Consider the following 21,150-nt stretch of genomic DNA (forward strand, 5'->3'; position numbering starts at 1 on the left):
CAGTGGCCCAGGTGCCTGGGCTCACCTTAGATTTGTGTTATGGGGTGTCCTGAAGTGTTTTTTGCTTTGGATGCTGTACACATGAAGGTTATGCTGCATGTTGATCAGAACCCTGACTTTGCTGTTGCATTGTGTTGTGGGGCAGTCGGACTCATGTCTTTCTCATTTGCATTGAAGCATCCTTAGTGAGCGCATGTGTTCCGCTCTTTCCCCACAGAACTTCTGCGACTTCCAGGACCAGCCACACAGCAGCCCCCACTGCAGAGGCAGCCCCCGCAGCTACAGCCCCAGCGGCCCTCTCAAACCCCCCAGCCGCCACAGCACACCTTTTCTGGGAAGCCCCAGCCGGAGTCCGTGGGAACCTATTCCTCTGCAGCCCCTGGCCTGTACATGCGACGGCCCAACCCAGTCAGCTCTTACCCCAGCTCCTCCCTCACGGCAGACATGTACAGGGGTGCCAGCCCTATGGGCATCTACTCCACCTCCCCCCAATCTGCAGGTTCGTATTTGAGTTCCTCTAATCCCATGAATCCTTACCCTGGGCTCTTAAATCAGAATAACCAGTACCCATCATACCAGTGCAATGGGACTGCGGCCATGGATAGCTGCACCCCTTATCTGGGCTCTTATGCTCCCCAGTCTCAGCCTATGGATCTGTATGGATATCCGGGCCCCGACCACCTTGCTAAGCTAGACCTCCCACCCATCCACAGCCTGTACCAGCAGAGGTTTGGAAACACCCAGAGTTTCCCCTCCAAGTACTTGGCCTATGGGACCCCAAGCGTGCAGGGTGATGCCTTCAGCACTTGTGCCATTCGGCCTGGCAGCCACCCCATTGGACCCTTTTCTCCCTACACCCCCCACGAGATGGATGGCCGCTTCATGGGTGCTGCCTCCAGATATCCCCCTGGCCTGGGCCATCCTGGTGTGGACTATAAGAATGGGGAGCACCATACGGCCACCCACCTGGTCTCTAACTACGGCGCGTCTGCAGGCAGCATCAGCAGCTCCCTGCACGCCCTGCACCTGCAGAACAAGGAGAACGCCGGGCTTCCACACACGGCCAATGGGCTGCCCAGGGGGCTCCCCCAGGACAGACCCCCATCCGTGCAGGGACTGCCACACAAGCTAAGCGAGGCCAGCAGTGAGGAGAAGCTGCCCGAGGCCCCTGAGGACAATGACGAGGTATGGTCGGACAGTGAGCTGAGCTTCCTGGACCCCGACATTGGGGGGGTGGCTGTGGCCCCCACCCACGGCTCCCTGCTCATCGAGTGTGCCAAGCGTGAGCTCCACGCCACCACCCCCCTGAACAACCCCGACAGGAACTGGCCCACCCGTATCTCCCTAGTCTTCTATCAGCACAAGAGCATGAACGAGCCCAAGCACGGCCTCGCACTCTGGGAGGCGAAGATGGCAGAGAAGGCCCGGGAGAAGGTGGAGGAGGGCGACCGGACCGGGCCCGACTGCACGGCCCAGAAGGCGCACGGCAAGAAGGTGAAGCGGGAGCCGGCAGAGCCGCCCGAGCCCACCTACCTGCGCTTCTTCAGGTCCCTGGCCGAGAAGACCAGCTCGATGACCACCGACTCCACCATCACCACGGCGCCCTACGCCTTCACGAGGGTCACTGGGCCCTACAGCAGGTACATCTGACGGCCTGGCTGCAGTGGGGACCGGGGAGGGCGGGGGTGGCGCAGTGCTGACAGCAGGCCCCAGCTGGGCAGCGCAGTAAGCTCATCTTCCGAGGCGCTGAGACCCACGGACTGGTCAGCGATGGACTGGTCAGCGATGGACTGGTCAGCGATGGACTGGTCAGCGATGGACTGGTCAGCGATGGACTGGTCAGCGATGGACTGGTCAGCGATGGACTGGTCAGCGATGGACTGGTCAGCGATGGACTGGTCAGCGATGGACTGGTCAGCGATGGACTGGTCAGCGATGGACTGGTCAGCGATGGACTGGTCAGCGATGGACTGGTCAGCGATGGACTGGTCAGCGATGGACTGGTCAGCGATGGACTGGTCAGCGATGGACTGGTCAGCGATGGACTGGTCAGCGATGGACTGGTCAGCGATGGACTGGTCAGCGATGGACTGGTCAGCGATGGACTGGTCAGCGATGGACTGGTCAGCGATGGACTGGTCAGCGATGGACTGGTCAGCGATGGAGTCGGGAGAGAGACCAAAGCAGTCTATGCAAAACAGAAAAGGAAAGAAGTGGGGTGGGAGGGATGCTCCACCATTTACATTTTTAAACACTGGTTCTGTTATCGGGCGGGATGCTATGTAAATGTGATTCCCTCCTCCCCCCACCCCCACACACACAACTCTACACATCTGTGACCACTTTTAATAATACCGAGTTTGCGTCGTCATGGAACATAAATCAAGTACTGTAGTGTTACAGTTGCAGAAATCTTACAATACCATCTGGTGCTGAATCTAGGATGTACTGAAATACTGGAATTATGGTTTCTAACACGCAGTTTTTACTGTACTCTTAATATTAACTTTTATTTATCAAGGTAGCTCCAGGAAGCATAAAGGACAGCAGTAAAACACTGAATTTGTTTGGGTGTTCTATGAAATGGTGCTAAGAAAATGGTGTTTTTCATAGCTGAAAATTCAAATGCCTTTTTATGATTGAGATGTTACCAATGTACTCCAGCGCCCCGGAAAGAAAGGGGTGCCTTTTCATTCAAGTTTTTATCCCGAATTACCTGTTCCTACACAAGTTTCGTTTTTAAGATGTGGACATTTTAAAGGCCTCTGGATTTTGCTCATCCAGCCATGTCCTCTAGGACAATAAACGTATCTATGTACATCTCTACACCTGCCTTTGTATATGTGCACAGACAAATATATATAAATTTTTAAATGGTGTTTTAGAAGCACTTTGCCTACCTAAGCTTTGGCAACTTGAACAATGCTAAGGTACTGAGACGTTTAAAAACAAAGTTTACTTTTATTTGAGGATTTTTTTTCCTAAAGGAGACAAAGTTTTAAAACATTTTTGCTTTTGGTCACGTGTCTATTGATGAGCAATCATGTTCGTTATTAACACAGCCTGTTAAATCTGAAATGAGGCATATGGAAGTTCAAGCAACTGTCTCAGTCCACAAAGACGTTTTCTGGTGCTCACTCACAGGCTACACTGTCAGACAGTTTTCTGCCAAGGTGTGAGACAAGCCCATTGCTCAGACAGGTCAGCTGCAAGAACTTTCTGTTAGACACAGGCCATGAGGGGTTGCGTGCTCCGCACCCCACGCAGGAGAGCCTGTCCTGAGCCCATGCTGTGTAGGACTCTGTCCTCTGCTCGGAGCTGAATGGCGTCTGCCTTGGTGTGGATAGCTCTGTACCCTGGGGTGTTATCATGTCTTAGCTTAAAGTGTCCTCCTTCCCCGGAAGACCGGGTGGACTGATTCCAGCAAAAGAAAAATAAACAGGGTTAGTTCTGTGTGTGTCTGTTGGTTTAAAAAGAAATAAATAAAATAAAACAGGCAGCTGGTTTGCTGTAGTGGTTTTAAATCATTAATTTGTATAAAGAAGTGCAAGAGTTGTATAGTAAATTAAATTGTAAACAAAACTTTTTAAATGCAATTCTTTAGTATTTTAGTACTGTAAAATAAAATGAAATATATACTTATATAATATGGAATTGAATTCAAATTCACATCACGATGGTGCTACTCAGCCTGCTATAATTATATCATAATGTGAGCTGAAAATTCACAAAAGGGTTGAGTGATGTTTCTACTTGCCATATACCTCAACACTAGTTTGGCAATAGGATTTTGAACCAAGAGTGAAAGCTTATAGCGTTGTGTACCATCATTTTGTTCCAAGTCTTTTTATAATTTTTTTAAAAAATCTTTTTCTCAGTACTTGATTTCTTAGCAAGTATAACTTGAACTTCAACCTTTTTGTTCTAAAAAAAAAATCAGGGATATTTCAGCTCCCCTTATGCCAACATGTCACCTGTGTTTGTGTACAACTGTTGTAGGTTAATAAATATATTCTTTTTCAGGGATTTAACCCTCTTATTCTGAATCCCTCCTATTTTACTTGTACATGTACTGATGTAAGTAAAACTAATTTTTTGTAAATCTGTTGGCTGTTAATTGTAAAGAAAAGTGTAGAGACTCTTTTTGAGTATTTCATGGAGGAAAAAATATTAATTGAAAATAGAATGCACTGAGCTGATAAAGGGAAATTTGTAAGCTAGGAGTTTGGGAAGCAGCTGTTGGCCAGAGGACTGAAACTCTCCAGGCAGCCTTTCTGATGTGATGGTCGATACAGTAGATACTCCTGAGGATGCAGATACTCCTGAGGACGTCTGTGATTGGGCCTGACACCTGAGGCACAGCATCCAACAGGACTGTGCAGTTACATTCAGCACTAAGGACATTTTCCTCACTAGCTTTTCATATAAATTCTCAATCAGTGAAAACCTGGGTTTTATTGGTTAAATCTTTAATCCTTGCAGACTTTTTTGTTTTATTGTTTCAAATCTTAAAAATCAGTGGAGGCCTTTCAATTCTCTTGGTCAAATATTTATAAGATGATTTTTGTCTTTTAAAAAGCTCTCAAGTTTTTGGCTGTGTCCAATTTAGAAGCATTTTAAGCCATTTGCTTTGCATTCAGGTCACACGCTGGTACTGGTTTTCTTAACTGTAGTCTAACCAGAAGTACCCCGCCTGTGTCGGATGGTGCTCTCAGCCATCCAGTGACTTATTCGGTGACTGTGTCATCCACCATCATTTTCAAACTGCTGGCCAACAGGAGCAAGAAGTGTAGTCCAGGAGGGGGAAAAGAGTAGGTAGGCGGGAAGGAGGTTGAGTGTCACCTTGTAAATATCGGATCTATCACTGTACATATCTAGCCTGCCTCGTTAGAATGAATGGAAAGCTGAGTGACCGTCTGCTTACTCAGGAGTCAGGTGGACTCTGTAGCCACACCGGGAGGCACTTCCGTGGTGGCACCTTTACTTGAATGAATTTTTCATCTTGATTGACGCACAGTGACATCTGGCTCACTTCTAAAAGCTAATGGCTGACTTGGATAGGAAATGTTTGCATTTGGACACTAAGATAAATGAACTGCTGTGTGCATTTTTCTATGCTTTATTTTTTAACTTAGTCTCATTTCATTCTCATGAGATGTTCGGTTTGTCAAATCTGAGGGCAGTTATAAATACTGTAAAGTATTGTAATGTTATGAATGCAGGATATTTGAAAGCTGTTTATTATTATATCATTCCTGACAACGCTATGTGAGTGTTTTTAATAAAATTTATATTTATTTAATGCACTTGAAGTGTCATGTTGCTGGGGTTTCTGTATTTCTTGAGGGCCCACTGCCTCTCCAAGGTTACAGAGCATGAAGAGATGACCGTCTACTCTTCTGTTTGTAAAAGGTCTCCCTCTTTCCTGTTTATCTTCTATTTTGCTCTTTATATATGTTTTTAGTTTCTCATGTAAGCTGGGGTCTAATTTTCTATGATGGTCTCAGGGTGCAGTAGTACTCCATTATGTAAAAATGCCATTTTCTATCTATTCATCTGTTGATTGAAGGAAAACAAGAAAATGGAGCTTTTTCAAATGGTAAAGGAACCGAGATTTGGAAGGCTCAGGGAGCAAGCAAGGCACAAGGAGTAACACAGCAACAATGAAAAGAAAGATGTGTTATGCGTGTGCACCGACTCCAGGTAACAAATGTAATCATTATGCGTGGCAAATGTGGGCTAATGAAAGAGAAGGCAGGATCGCTGGGCTTGAGGCCAGCCGGGACTACACAGTGAGTTCAAGTCGTAACCTTCTTATCTCAAGAAACCAAAGGTAAATCTATCCAAGTTTATTATCCAGATAAATACATACCTGAGTGGGGTAGATGCTGGCTCACACATCCCAGCCTAGCTCTCAGCCTGTTTGCCTGGTGCATGTAGAGGGCAAGTGGGGTGGGAACAGGGCAGCTGGGTCTGCAGGGATCTCAGAGGAGGACTGCTGAGTCTCACAGCTCATGCCCATCTCTGCCTCACACTCAGCTTCCTATTGCAGCCAGCCCTTGCCCACCAGGACAGGCAAGAGGTGGCATGCCCAGGAGGGCAGAGGGCGTCGGGGTCGCCACACTGGTGCCCTGGTCCTGACCCACATGGCCGAGAAGTTGTTCACATCACTGTCACAGAGCCCGGCAATCCCAGGTCCCCTACTTCCCTGGCTACCCAGTTTGATTCAGGGAGTGAAACAGAAATGAGCATCAGACCTTTTAGCACCCTCTGTGCTCCCTGCCTGGGAGATTCACCTGGGGCCTATGCCCAGCCTGCATGAGATAGTGATTTGTTTTTCATTTTTCCTTAAACCCCAACCCACCAGATGGATGTCCACCCTCACGCCCCCACCTGTCCTGTGACTGGACAGGGGAAACCTCCACGTGCACAGTAAGTCTCCACTGCCTGGCACAGGGAGAGTTTTAGATGACAGATGCAGAAGCTTGTCCTGCCAGGGCCCTGTCCTGAGCCAACTGGCCAGCTGCACAGGGCCCTGGCCAGTGGGGAGGGCTGCTGATGAGCCCACGGGACTCCGACAGAGGAGACCGCTGGGGACAGCGAAGCGTCCACCACTCCCATCACTGCAGGAAGAAGTGCAGAGGGACAGCGCACAGCTTAGGGTTAGCCTGCGGCTTCTCTCTGGCTGTGTGTTTCATGGTTCACTGCTTAGCAAAACCTCCCCACTGTGGGGCAACCCAGCTGGGCTCTAACTCCTCCCTGACCCTGCCCTGTATGCCCAGCCACACAGAAGAGTCACTATGCTGCAGGGCACTAAGATTTCCAAAGGGAGCATTGGTGTGAATGCCATGGAGAGGAGAGTGCCCACCAAGGACAGCCCTGCAGGAGCCTCTTAGCTGTCATAAGGTGACGGCTGTGCTTAGTGTGTGGGGTTTCCTCCTAACTTCCGGCTCCCAGGATCCGGGAAGGGTTGCTATACCTTCTGCCCGCACGCCTTCCTTCCTTCCTTAAAAACACTCTAGCTGTTGCACTGGACACAGGGACGGAAGGCACTCAGGAAAGAGTTAGCTGCATTTCTCACTATTTCCCTTTGCCACATATAGTTCAGTTGCAGAGACCTTTCTGTTGTCACATGTTTGAAGTCACCTCTCTTACCAGCTAGTTTCTCACAGACTTCTTTGGTCATTAGTCCAACTTTCACTCTTTGAAGAAGGCCCTGTTCCTTGCATCAGACTTAAGGAAAAAGGCTTTCTTTCAGTCTTTTTTATGCTGCAGTGGAGACGGGGTGGAGTCATAAGATCGCAGGGCCTGTGTCCCTGTAGCAAGGTCCTCTCCAAAGGTCCCACCTCTGCTCCACTGTGGGAGATCATTTATTTAGTCATCTGAGGAGTGAGGCAGCCAGTTAGGCGAAGGGCCTGAGTCAGAGTGCGCTGACCAGCATTAGGGATAAGAAGACTTTGGACAAAGACTGAACGTCCTTAGTGTGCAATACAGCTGGCACTGCGGACTGAGATCCCTCAGGGAGGCACAACCACTTCCCACAAAGATAAGATCCCGAATTTCAAATTGTGATGTAAATTAATCAGCTCCTTCTGAGATTCCAGTTTACCATAAACATTGTGCAAGAGCTGGGCTGGACAGCCTGAGTCCCAGGTGGTCATTTAAATCCACAGAGCTGCCTGTGATAGGTGACCACTAAACAATCACATTCCTGTGCCCTACTGCCCTTAAGAAATTCTAGATGGAACAGAGGCCATGCAACAGACCTCTTTCCTGTCTCAAGCTATTCCTGTTCCCCAATAGGCCTTTCCTACTCTTAACCCTCTTGTCCTTTGGAATTCATCCTTCAATTTCACAGGACATAAACTCTGCCCATCTGACACTCAGCAGGTTGGGAGTTACACTTTTCCTATGTCATGAGGCTTAAGGGGGGGTATCTAGACATAAACCATAATATTGGTGTATAGAAAAGCCAGTGGTTTTTGTATCCTGCTACTTCAGTAAATTTAGTAGTTCAATAGTATTTAGGTGAATTTTGGCATTTTTCTACATATATGACATTTTTTCTGCAAACAGGTACTTTGGCTTCCTCTTTTCTTACTTGTATGCCTGATATTTCTTTGTCTACCTAACTAAAGAAGAAATAAATATCTAAGATGTAGACATAAAAAGTTTTAACCAAAGACTGGTGAAGTGAATTTAAGAGCACACTGAAAAGGTCCTGCACCATGATGAAGCTGGTTCCATCACAGAGTGCCAGGATAGCTCAGCATTTGCAGATCAATAAACAATAAATCACCTCAACAAAATAAAGGATAAGGATCTTATGGTCATCTCAACAGATGCAGGAAGACATTTGCTAAAATTCAATATACACTCATGGTAAATTTCTCTATGCATCAGAGACAGAGGATCAGACCTCTACATGATAAACACTATATACACGATGCCTACAGCCAATATCACACTGAATGGGGAAAAGCTGAAAGGACATCCTTTAAGATCAGGAGCAAGATGAGGGAGTCATTCTCACTGCTCTTAGCCTTCCAGAACTAGTAGTTTTAGCCAGAGCAATGAAGCAAGAAAATGGGAAAAAAAAAATGCACATGGATAGGAAAGGAGGTGGTCACACTACGGTTCTGTGCCAGTGATGTGCCTCTGTGCGTGGAAATGCCACAGAGACCCCTCAAAAGATTGTAAGAAATCATAAGTCTGTTAAAATAGCAAGACACAAAATCAATGTACAAATACCAATAGCTTTTCCAGACTTCAATAATAAATTTGTTGAGGAACAAATACCATTCTCATTCACAATAGGCACAAAAATAAAATGCCTAGGAATAACTAAGAATCTACAAAGAAAATTACAAAGCAGTGATAAACTGAAAATCCTCAATATGAAAAGACAATTTGCTTTTGTGGATTGAAAGAATAGTATTAAAATATCCATACTACTTAATCTGCCCTACAGATTCAGTGAAATCCCTAACCTAAGGAAATTTTTCACAGTGCTAGTAAAAATAATCCTAAAATTCATAAGGAAGCACAAACAGGGACAGAAGGCACTCAGGAAAGACTTAGCTGCATTTCTCACTATTTCCCTTTGCCACATATAGTTCAGTTGCAGAATAAAACTGAATGCATCATAATTCCTGATTTTGAAACAAACTAAAGAGCCATGGTAATCAAAATAGTATGGTATAGGCACAAAAACAGACACCTCGGCCACCTAATGGAATAGAAAACCTAGAAATAAACATATACATCTACAGCCAAATGATTCTTAAAAGAAGAAAAAAGAAAAAGTGCCAAAAAAAAAATCCATGGGAGAAAGGACAGCCTCTTTAACAAATCTTGCTGGGAAAACTGGACACCACATGCAGAAGATTAAAGTGTGACCCGTCTTTCCCTATACAAAACCTAACTCAAAGAGAACTGAAGACCATAAAATGTGAGAAATCAGTAGAAGAAATAATAGAGGAAACACATCAAGATTTGATAAAGACGATGATTTTCTGGACAGGGCCCCAAGAGCACAAGTGACAATGGGATTCTGTCAATTGAAACAGTTTCTGCTCATCACAGGATTGGATCAACAAAGGACAGGCAGCCCGGAGAGGGGAACATGCTTGCCAGTTATTCGTCCGGCAGGGCAAATCTCGAATGGGTAAAGAACTTGAAAATCATAGCAAGAACAAAAACCCCAAGAAAGCCCAATTTTAAATGGGTGAATGATCTGAAAAGAAAAAATACAAATGTCCACTTAATATATGAAAAAGTGACCAATGTCATTAGTCACCAGGAAAATGCAGATTAAAATTGTGAGATGCTATCTCACCCCAGTGAGGAGGGTAAAAGCCAGCAGGATGTGGATGAAAGAGCCTCTTTTCAATTACACATAGGAGTATACACTGGTGCAGTCATTATAGAGAAGTGTACGGAGTTTTTCCAAAAAACTGAAGAACTATTGTATAATCCAGGCACTGTCCTCCTGGGGACGCACCTAAAGGAACTGACATCATTATACCCAAGAGACAATTGTCCACCATGTTCCCTGCAGCACTGCTCTCAACAGCCAAGATACGGAAGCAGTCTAGGTGCTTATCAACAGATGCATCCAGAAAGAAAATGTGGTATAGATACACAGTGGAGTATTACACAGCCCTGAGGAATGCAGTCCTGTCACTTGCAGCAAAACAGATGGAAATGAATTCATTACATTAAGTGAAATAAGCCATGCACAGAAAGACAAGTATCGCACATCTTCTTTCACAGACAGATGCTAACAAAACCTGAACGTAGACTGAGTTTTCAGAAGGGGGATAAGGTTTTACAATGGTGGTTGGATTTGATCCATTCAGGGCCTGCTGCTATCGCAGGGACCCTATCCCTCCCTCTTCAAATCCATGTCACACAGTTGGGCTGGTGGAGGAAGCCAGCGTTCTGCCCCTGCCTCCTGCTTGTCCCTAGGAATAAGAGCACTGTGTCCAAGCACTGTGGAGTTCCAGAGCAGGCCTGCGGCGCCTGTCTTTGAAGACCTTCGCACATAGCCAGGACCAGGGGCCTAAAGAGCTTCTCGGAGCCTGCAGGGTCAGGCTCGACCTCCTCGCCAACCTTCACAGGGACACTGGTGTTCCGTTTTGCTCCGGTTTTGCAAGCACAATGCACTGATGGGTCTGCACACATGGAGATGAACCCCCCTACCCGGGGATACCCTGCAGAAGCAGGGCACTGGCTAGCGGACGGGGCGGAGGGGCTGCAGCTCTTCAGGTGTCATCACGCAGTTGTCGGCAGAGTCTTGGGCCCGCCTCAGCGTTGAGGACACATAGCGCTGAGCTTTGGCTCATCGATGGCCTGCAGACACCAAGGGCAGTTTCCCGAGGCATTCAAAGCCTTGGATGCCTAAGGCTGCCAGAGCCTGTTTCCCAGAGCTGCACTTAAAACATCTGGGTGCACAAAAATTGGAGTTTGACACCGAAGGTCTTTTGAACTAACTCAGATCAGTCTGTTGCTCAAAAACAAAAAGGAGAAAATCCCAGAGGCCAGAACTTGGGGACCGACTTTGGCTCATTTGTCTACCATGCTAAACACCTGCTTGTGCGTTGTTCAAGGATTACAGCTGGTGGGTGTCACTGCTCGCACCCTCTCTGTCCCCGCCAGAGCTTTGCGCAGTCCTAGGTCAGGCTTTTGGGGGTGGCTGGATCTGGAGTGTGTGATACTGGGGTCAAAGGTAGGTGATTACTAAATTAGTCCACTGACTGGTTTGGCATAGTTCTGGGTAGGATTAGGGTGCCCCACCCCCAGGGCTGCCTAAGGGCAGGTAGCCTGGATACAGTATAAGGGAGAGAGCGCGGGTGGCCGCGGTCACTCATCACTTGCTGTCTTCTGTCTGCCCTGCTTTGGCATGGACTGTTTCTCTTTTTCCATTCCACCCTGCCTTGGAGCCCGCCAACCAGGAACTGAAACTTCTACAAACTGGGAGCTAAACAAATATTTCCTCCTTTAACCTTGGGTGTTGGGTATTTTGCCTTGGTAAAGAGGAAAGTCACTAAGACCGTTGGATGTGTGGGTATTTTGTTGGGCATGGCTTCACTCAGCTGTGCACCTTCTATGATCCAAATTGCTCAGACTCCCAGAAATCCATCTGGATATAGCAATGTACCCATTTATGCATGCATTCATACTGTATACATACTGTATACATGTGTGCACATCTGTGTATGTATACACACACCCTGTGTATAACATCCTGGGAACTTTCCTAGATCACATACTAAAAAGAGGAGTCCAGAGAACAGTGTTTGCTCTCAGTGAACCTGCATATTGAGTGAAATTAAACACAGAAACAAGTATATTCAAATGCTGGACACTAAGAAGTAATTCAAAGACAAAATGGGATCCCTTGCAGGGGTTCAAAGCACCATAGGGTCTTTGGGATGGGCCCCGAGTTGGGCTCTGGTCACATCTACTTCACTCCCAGCCCCCGGTCCTATCTGACACCCTAGCGCACCCTCCACCCTGGCTTAGGCACCCTGCTCTGCAGCCTTGCAGATTACACACCACAACAGGTCCAGAAGCGCCAGAGGCCTGGGCTCAGCTTCAGCCCACCCTGCCCCAGCTAACCCAGTGCCAGGCATACAAGAAGAACTCAAATGACAGTGACTGGTATTCCCCAAAATATGAATAATTCAGACAGAAAAATAAAAGAGGGAGGGTATGAGACAGGGCAGTAGATGTTGTGGAGCTGGGAAGGGGCTGGGATGGGGGAGACGGTGGGCAGGGAGGTAGTGATGGGCGATGTGAACAGGCACCCCTTCCCCATGGGAAGTGGGCGACTCCCTGTCACGAACATCCAAGACCAAAGAACCCAAAGCCCGGTGTGCTCAGAAGCCCAGGACTCTTGCCAGCCTGCTTAGGTTTGGAGCTAAGAGCAGGTCTGGTAGAAGACAAGGACAAAGCCAGCATCCAGAGAGGTGGCAGCTGAGTCGTCCTGCAAGGTGCCAGGCTTTTGTGAATCACAAAGGGAAGACAAGAGTGAGCCCTTGGATTGAGGCCGGGGGACAGAGTCCAGGCTACAGAGAGCAGCCAGAGGGCATAAAAGAAGGCAGAGCTGTATTGCACTCAGTCCTTCAAAAAACATGTCCCGGAGAGGGATCATAGGCTCTATGGTGAGGGTGGTGTGGAAGATAAATCACACGGGCATTGACCGCCCAGAGACTGCGAGGAGCCGTGCTGTGTCGCCTGCCAGGACGTGAGGTCAAGGGCTGGGTCGGGAGCCAAGCTGGCCTTGGGGGTGCTGAGACGAACCACAGGCACAGGGTGGGGCACGTCCAGGGTCCTGAGGTCCCCCGGGGCACCGGGTAGTGGTGACTTCAGATGGATACAGTGACAGAGCTGACTGCACAGGGGCCGTCCCTGTCATGGAGCTCTCCTCCACTCACTGCAGAGGGCACTTCTCTAGACCGCATTCTTTCATTTCATTTTATTATATTAAAGATAAAAACAATGGTACAAAATTTCAAAATAAGATTGTATTTTAGAGAGTGACAACGGTTAGTACATTGCATACTTTATCTTCAAAGTAGTTGCTCGTATTATAAGATACAGGCACGAAAAATTGATTAAATGATACAGGCAGACTTAGGATTCTGGGAAACCAAGCAAGCAGCTCCCCTCCCTGGTATGTGGCTGTGGTGTGGCAGACTGCGGCCCTTCCAGGGGGAGAACCAGCAGTGTCTCCTGAGATTCATGTCATGTTGGAACTTACGAAGCTGGGGAACCAAGCAACCAGCCTGCCTCCCTGCTAAGCAATAGTGAACCTACTGGTGCCCGGCCTAGAGTCAAACATCCCACTTCCCCTACCCCCCCTTCTCCTGTCCCCTCTCAACAGCAAATGGGAACCAGAAATCTGAGCATCTCCTGGGAGGTTGACCATAGCAGATAAGGGGGATTTCCTTCTACCATCTCTTTGAAGGCAAATATTTTTATTACTGTTTTGCTTTATTCTGATTAATGGTTCTGCTCTATTCAATATTCTGTTTTGATAAGTTCTATAATGTTCTATATTTCATTTTATTTTGATATACCTGATTGAAAGAACAACTATGGTAAAGATAACGAAATATACTGTGATACCTATTACTGTTATCCCGGTAACCTGCTGTGAAGTTCTGTACCAATTTCATTGTATGATCTTCGTTGACTTTATTCTGTCCTGATCTGTTGTATTTTACTACTTCAAAATAAAATTTTAAAAAACAAAATAAATAAAAAAATACAGGCACAATCTTTTCAATGAACAGCAATTAGTAGTATAACTATCTTAACTATTGTGTGTGTGTTTCTTTCTTCTTCTTTCTTTTATCCTTTCCCCCATTTTAATTTCTTTTTCATACAGTTTCTTCCCATTTCACAATATGCATTGTACATTTTGGGTCTCATTTACTTTTTCAACTTTCTACACTAGGGAGACAGTATGATATTTACACATGCGAATCTGATTTATTTCACTTATAAGCATAGTCTCAAGTTGCATCATTTCCCTACAAAAGCCTCAATTTTATCCTCCTTTATAGCTGAGGATTACTCCATTATATAAAAATACATCATTTTTATCCATTTCTTGGTTGATGGACATTTGGGTTGTTTCCAAAATTTAGTTATTGCAAATTTTGCAGCTATAAATGTGGGTTACACATATATCACTGTGGTATAATTTTAATTGTTCTGAGAAAATACAGCTGGGAAATAGCTGGTCAAGTGGGACCTTCAGTTGTAGGTTTTTGAGGAGTCTCTACACTTATTTCCACAGTGGTTGTACCAATCTATACTCCCAACAATGGAGAAGGGTTCCTTTTCCCCCACAGCCCTCCAGCATTTGGTATTGGTTGATTTCTTGATGATAACCATTCTTTCTGGGTGATATAGAACCTCAGTGTTGTTTTAATTTGCATTTCTCAGATGACCAATGATGCTGAACATTTTTTCATGTATTTATTTGCTATTTGTATTTCTCTACCCAGGAAGTGCGTGTTCATCTCAGCTGCCCATTTTAGGACTGAATTATTTTATAATAACCAAGGATAAAACAATTTAAATGCAACGGGGTGAAAGAGACCAAGTTTGGCTTTTGACAGTAATTAATCCCCAGCCCTGTGTGGTCAGTGACACTAATTTTTGGCACTGTGTTCTCCAGCCTGCCGCATGGGAAGAGCCATATCTTCCCAAAAGGAATTCTTGGGCTGAGACAGAAATGTACCCAGCAAGCTGCTTGGAGGAGAGGAAGCCAGAATCAGAAGTGGAGGGAGCCGAAGAGGAGACGGAGAGCGGGGAGGAAGGCAGAAGAGAAATAATCCACAAGGGAAGGAGCGGTACTCGCTGAGAGGGCACAGCGTAGGAACAAATCCACATCCCAGCCATCCAAAGATGCAGGCGAACGTGAGAGTCGCTGTCCACCTGACGCTGGCCTACAGAAGCCTCTTAGGTAAACCCCTCCCAGCTCTGGGAAGGGTGTCCTGAAAGCAGCTGAGAGGTGCATGCTGCGGACCCCACCTGGGGCTTTTGCCTCTGGAGAAACAGATCTGCAGCTCGAGACAGAGGAACCACATCTCCACGGGCTGATTCCGGCCAAGGTTACCACCTGCTGCAGACCAACTGAGAAGAGCCAGGGGATGCCAGCCTCCCCTGGACCTCTTCCTTGGGGCCACTCGAGCAGCAGAAGCACAGGACATGAAGCTCATCCTTCCTGCATTTATCCTGGGGCCAAATCTGTCATACAGAGGCCCTGGGCAGGGGTCCCCAGGAGCAGCCATATGTGTGGCTCCAGCCAGCAGGGACCCCAAGAAGCTGCTCGGGCCACAGGCAACCCTGCTAATGGGCACCAGCCCCCGTGTTTCCCGGCTCTGTGTAAATGCACTCATTGCGTATTTTCTATAGGAATCCCCAGGCAGAGACCAATCAGAGGTGGCGAGGAGTGTAGGGTGGTTAACTGGGGAACCTGGTCCAAACAAGGGCTGTTCAGGTCCTTAGTGGTGAGCAGAAGTTAACTTCTCTTAGTATCTCTATCGGTAAAATAGGGCTGATGACGCATACTGAGAAACTGCTGAGAGCACTGAACAGCAGTGTCCACGGAAGTCAGTGTGCAGAGAAGCATCTGTGTGCATTCACTGTGTGCAAAACAACGCTGCGTGGAGGTCATGGTTTTAATAAGTGTGGGATTTTATTTGGTGCTAATTGATATAAGAGGTGATAAAAACAAATGGTAAATATTTAAATTTGAAAGCCAAGTGCTACTAATCACCACCACCACCACCCTGCTTCAAACACTAGCCCATGGTTCTTGCCACTTTTGGGAAGCAGCTCTGGAGTCCTTTCCTGGGTGTCTTTACAAGGTGCGAACAAAACTACGGTGACTGCTGCTGCCAATGCCGTCCCACGGAGAAGCCGACTGGAAAAGCACTAATATGTCACCGTCTGCCTTATTCACCAGATCTGACACTTAAGGCTCTTCCCCAAAGTCAAAATGACCGTGAATGTCAGACCGTGAATATTTGAAATGATTCCAGAGATCAACCACAGTCCAACTAAAGACAAGAAAAGGGACTCACAGAGCTGCTTCAGGAAGTGGCCAGATGGATGGATGGGTGTGTTCAAAGTGAGGGGCAGAGGTTCATAGCATGGCAACATGTCTTTCACTGTGACAGTTTTTCTAAATGTCATTCCCTCTATCTTTCAGCTGTCACTCAAAATATTTTTACACTTCTCCAACCTCTCCCATAGATGAATCTCCCAAAACATTTGATATTAAGCTAAACTCAGAAAAAGCACAAGCTCCTTAATTTATATGAAGTTCACAAATGGCCATAACAGATTCTTGATTCGGGAAGTGAAGGAAGTTGTCACCTTTCAGGAGGAAGATGGAGCTGGTTGTGAGTAGAGGCCCTGGAGACCTGGTGGGGGCTCAGCTGCTAGATTACTGGTAATATTCAGTGTCTGCACCAGAAGCAGGGCACACAGGTACGGTCCCTTGACCGAGACCCAGAGCTATAGAGGGATGTGATCATCAGGAAAGTTTTTAAATTTTTTTTTTATTTTAAGGTAGTAAAATCTGACAAAACAAAACAGAACAAATCACAATAATTCAGCAAAATTGGCACAGAACCTCGAAGCAGGAAACTAGGGAAACAATAGCTGCCATAGCCTGCCTATCTTGTTATCTTCACAAAAAGTTTCCATTCTACCCGGTATAGCAAAATCAAACCAAAACCAAAACAGAATAAAACCAATCAAAACAGAATATTGAATAAAGCAAAACAATTAATCAGAACAAAGCAAAACAGTGAACACTTTTGGCCTTCAAAGACAAGATAGCAGGAAATCCCCCATATTTGCTATATTGCTTAAGTCATCCTCCCAAGCGATGCTCAGTCCGCTGGCCCCAGGTCAGCATAATCAACCAAACAGCACAAGCATTTAATTGCTTTATGTACCTTAGTTGCTATCATCTCAGTCTGTCCTCCAAGCCAGCCACTTGCTTATGGGGCGAGGGGGACGTGGTGTTTGATTCTCAGCCTGGGTACCAAGAGGTTCACGGCAGGTACTGATTTTTTCCTCCTTGGAATCTGCACAGCTTGCCATGAAAGTCTTAAGAACATAAAGCCCTCATATTCCCTCACACAGTATTGAAAACAAGTGCTCCCCCTTCACACATTCATTCTACAAACGTACATCAAATACCTGCCGGCACCATTCTGCAGCTCGGCATGTTGGTGAACCAGGAGGAAATGATGCTTTCCCTGCAGAGGCATAAAGGTCTAATGTGGCAAAGCCAGGGTGCTAAGGGGCCTCCTCAATCGCCACCTCCTCATGAGGCAAATGAACTCGCTGAGTGTCCTGCCTACGTTTCAGAGTTTATTCACATCTTCTGAACCCTACTGGGAAAGAGAAAAGCCTCTCTGGACTCTCGAAGCAGCACGCTGATCTCTTGGGCAGCGTACCCATAACCTCCTCGCTGGTGATGGGAAGGCCTCTTCCCCGCTCTGAGCCCTTTTAATCTGCCTTCCAGCGGGAGTCTCTGATTTCCTCCATGCCTGCAAAACTGAGAAACTGGCAATGATGCCCAGCAGGAACTTCAGGGCAGAGGGCACTCAGAAAGCACTGGTCAAAAAACCCCAAAGCATCGGGCTCCATCAGTCTCCCTAAAACTGCCTCCCCAGTGTCATGGAACCAGTGTCGGGGAATGATGCCTACTAAGCAGCAGACTGGGATGTCCCAGCTGCTCACATCACCATGGAAACACTAAAACTGCACCATGAAACTGGCTAAAATAACCTTATAGAAGCCCTTGAGAAACAACCATGGAGTCATAGCAATCAAGGGAGTAACCACCGAAGAAAACCCAAATTCGCAATGGTAGAGACTCACCATTCCCAGCCCATCCTTGCAAGGTTCAGTCTGAGTCTGGAAAACACAACACTCTGATTTCAGTTTCCTCCCACCACACAGCAGGGCAAAGCAAACCTCGCTGACAAGCTGGGCCCTGCAAGAGAGGACGTCTTTGTATGACTATGTGGGAGCTCAGTGGGGTGGAAGGGGGAGCAGGGCCACTGTTAGTTAAAGCTCTATGGAAACCAATAGCAGTAGTGACTAGAGAAAGAGATGACAATGTGTAGGGGCACGGAGCAAGCCACTGATGGACCAAGAGCTGCAATGGGATTCTTTGGAAAACAAAATATTGAAAGCCTTGGGAGAGGGCTCTTGAAACACATAGATTCCCCCAAAGACTCATGATCTGAAAAGATGGAAGAAAAACTTGAGTGTTCAACTCTGGCTGATGTCAAGCCCTTGAGCACAGCCAGCAGATGAGTGAGGGGCTCCCCGCCCAGAGCAAGTCTGCAGAGAAGGGACAGATGCCCATTTTCCAAATGCCCAACCCTCGGCAGAGATGCACAAAGGCACACTGTCAAATAACGAGATTGGTACTATCAACTTCCGAGAAGAAAAGGAACCAGCAGAAACATACAAAAAATAACCTGCACTCATGATATTTGCTACATAAAGAATGTAACAACAACAGCAATTAAAATGAGCAGAGTATTTGAGTAGACATTTCTCCAAGGAAAAAGCGCAACATAGTCAACAGGTGCATGAGAAGATGTTCAACATTACTAGCCGTTATGGAAATGGAAATCAAAACTGCATTAGTTATAGTCTCACACCGGCTAGGACAGAGATGAATAAAAACAAGAAAAAAGTCTAGAAAATAATCACCAGTGATCTACTGGTGAGGACGAGGAGATTACAGCATTGATGGTAAGAATGTCAGGTGGGATAGCTGTTGTGGAGAACAGTATGGCAGTTTTTAAAAAAATAGAATTCCCATATATAACAGCCAGAAATAGTGGTCCACACCTGTAAGCCCAAGCTACTTGTGAGGCTGGTGCAGGAGAACTACAATTCCAAAGCTAGACCCCTGTCTCCATATAAAATAAAACAAAATAAAAATGCCACTCAGTGAAAGAGTGCTTGTGTGGCACACACAGGACCCTGGGTCAGTCCCCAAAACTGGAAGATATGCGCCATATGATTCACTTCCAGGCAATAACCCAAGATAATAATGAAGACAGGCACTCAAAAAGTGAAACTCACACATGCGCACACATTGCCCCATTTATGGCAGAATTGGTTTTAATGGGGGAAACAAGCTCAAATGTCTATGGACAGATAAATGAACAACACATGGTATGAACATGTAATAAAATATTCACCTTCACAAAAACAGGAGATGCTGCCTGCTACAACATGGGCGAGCCTGGAAGACATTATGCTAAGTGAAACAGACCAGACACAGAAGTACAGCCCTGTACAGATCCACTTACCCGTGGGAACTGAACTCTGAATTCACGGGGACAGAAGATAGAGGCTGAGAACAGGCAAAATGGAGTGTCAGTGGTTATCACACACAGAATTTTACTTTGGGAAGATAAAAATTCCTGAAAATGGATGGTGGTGATGGTTGCATACAGATGTGAATGCAGTTGATGCTCCTAAGCTACCAAGTGGTACACTTAAAAATGCTTGAAGTAAACCAGGCGTGGTGGCTCATGCCTGTAATCCCAGCACTCGGGAGGCTGAGGCAGGAGGATCGTTGTGAGTTTGAGACCAGCCTGGGCTACAAAGTGAGCTCAAGGCCAGCCTGAACTGCATAGTGAGACCCCATCTCAAAAAAAAAAAAAAAATGCTTGAAGTGGTAAAATATTCTCTGTATTTCGTCATAACTTCAGAAACTAAACAAGCTGACCCTCCTTGAAAGCATGTGTCTCCATCACCAGACTTCTGGTCAGACCTTCCTGCTCTCCCCAAACACCTCCACAAATACTTAAGAGACCCTGACCATGTCCTATGTGCTACTTAACCTGAGAATCACAACAGTTCAGAAAAGAAAACCCTGAACCTTCTGGGACACTTCCAGCCTAGAAAACACGAACACAGGCACGGGCTCTGTCAGGAGCAGAGGCAGAGGAATGCTCCACGCCACGTGCTCAGCCTCGCTGCACACCAGGCATCGTGCACACCAGGCATCGTGCACACCAGGCATTGTGCACACCAGGCATTGTGCACACCAGGCATCGTGCACACCAAGGGCAGAAAATCAGACCAGTGCTGGGGGTCCGGGTCCATGGGCTCACTCTGCAGCTGCTGCTGGTGGAGAACCCCTGCTGAAGGAGGGCTTGGTGCTTTCTATGGCAAGGACACCCCAGGTGAGGGCTGGGGCCCTCGGGTCAGGACCTCTCCAGAGGTTACACGTTGTCTCCAAGGCAGGCTGCTGTATCACCTGTACACATGCAGCTCGGGAATTTCTCACACTAGAGGCCTAGTGAAGATACTATCACCCACTTGGGTTTATAGAGCATTTTACTGTAGACAAAACATGGATCTAAGTAGTTTACATATACGATGTGATCAAGATTATGAATATTTAAATTTTAAAACATTTGTTACAGTAAAAGACATTACCGTGACTCTCCTGTACAATAAGCCCTCTGGCTTCAGACTCATCCATCCCACCTTCCTCCTGCTTTCTGAAGCAGCTCAGGAGTCTTCTTTCCTTGAGGGTCTTAAATTACACAGTCAGGGCTTCCTCCCTGACCTGAACCAATTCAAAGTGTTTTCTTTTCATTGTCATTTTGGCTTTGGGAGGAGGCAGAAGTCATCCCATGTGGATCTGATAAACAAAGCAGATATGGACACACCCTAAGATTTCCATTTGCTAGTAAAGGCTTTGAATCTATTCAGGATGTTGAGGTGGCCACAACAGCACAAAGAAAGATATTTAAGGAAGAGGACTCCAGACCTGCTTCAGAAAGTCACCAGAATGATGGGACGAGAATGTTCCAAGTGAGAGAACCATTTTGAGGGAGATCAATGATAATGCATCCTTTGCTGTCATAATTTTTTTAAATTTGAAAATTCACTGTATTTTGCTTACATTTCATGTATCATCTCTTTCATTCCTAAATGGCATTTAGGGGAATTACTATTATTATCCCTAATTTATAGTACAGAAAACAAAAACATAGAAAGTGAAATAATTTCTGAAGATCAAAGAGGTGATGAGTGCCAACGTATGGTAGGAGGTGAGGTCCATGTGAA

General features: G+C 46.4%; 1 protein-coding gene across 6 annotated transcripts in view; it reads left to right on the forward strand.

The window, feature by feature from the left end:
• Tet2 (tet methylcytosine dioxygenase 2) overlaps nt 1-5,306 on the forward strand; it is a 96,367-nt gene extending 91,061 nt beyond the window's left edge. For 5 of the 6 annotated variants that reach the window (XM_063260583.1, XM_063260582.1, XM_063260584.1 and 2 more), the window contains one exon: nt 218-5,306. In XM_063260583.1, the coding sequence (XP_063116653.1) occupies nt 218-1,650 (1,433 nt within the window). In that variant the 3' untranslated portion in view covers nt 1,651-5,306. The remainder of the gene's footprint in view (nt 1-217) is intronic. The other variant, XM_063260585.1, reaches the window with a different exon arrangement.
• Nucleotides 5,307-21,150: the final 15,844 nt, after the last annotated feature.

Source organism: Cavia porcellus, unplaced genomic scaffold, assembly GCF_034190915.1.
Source record: "Cavia porcellus strain 051 isolate PalLab524CR breed Dunkin Hartley unplaced genomic scaffold, mCavPor4.1 scaffold_14, whole genome shotgun sequence".
NCBI classification, from domain to species: Eukaryota; Metazoa; Chordata; class Mammalia; order Rodentia; family Caviidae; genus Cavia; species Cavia porcellus.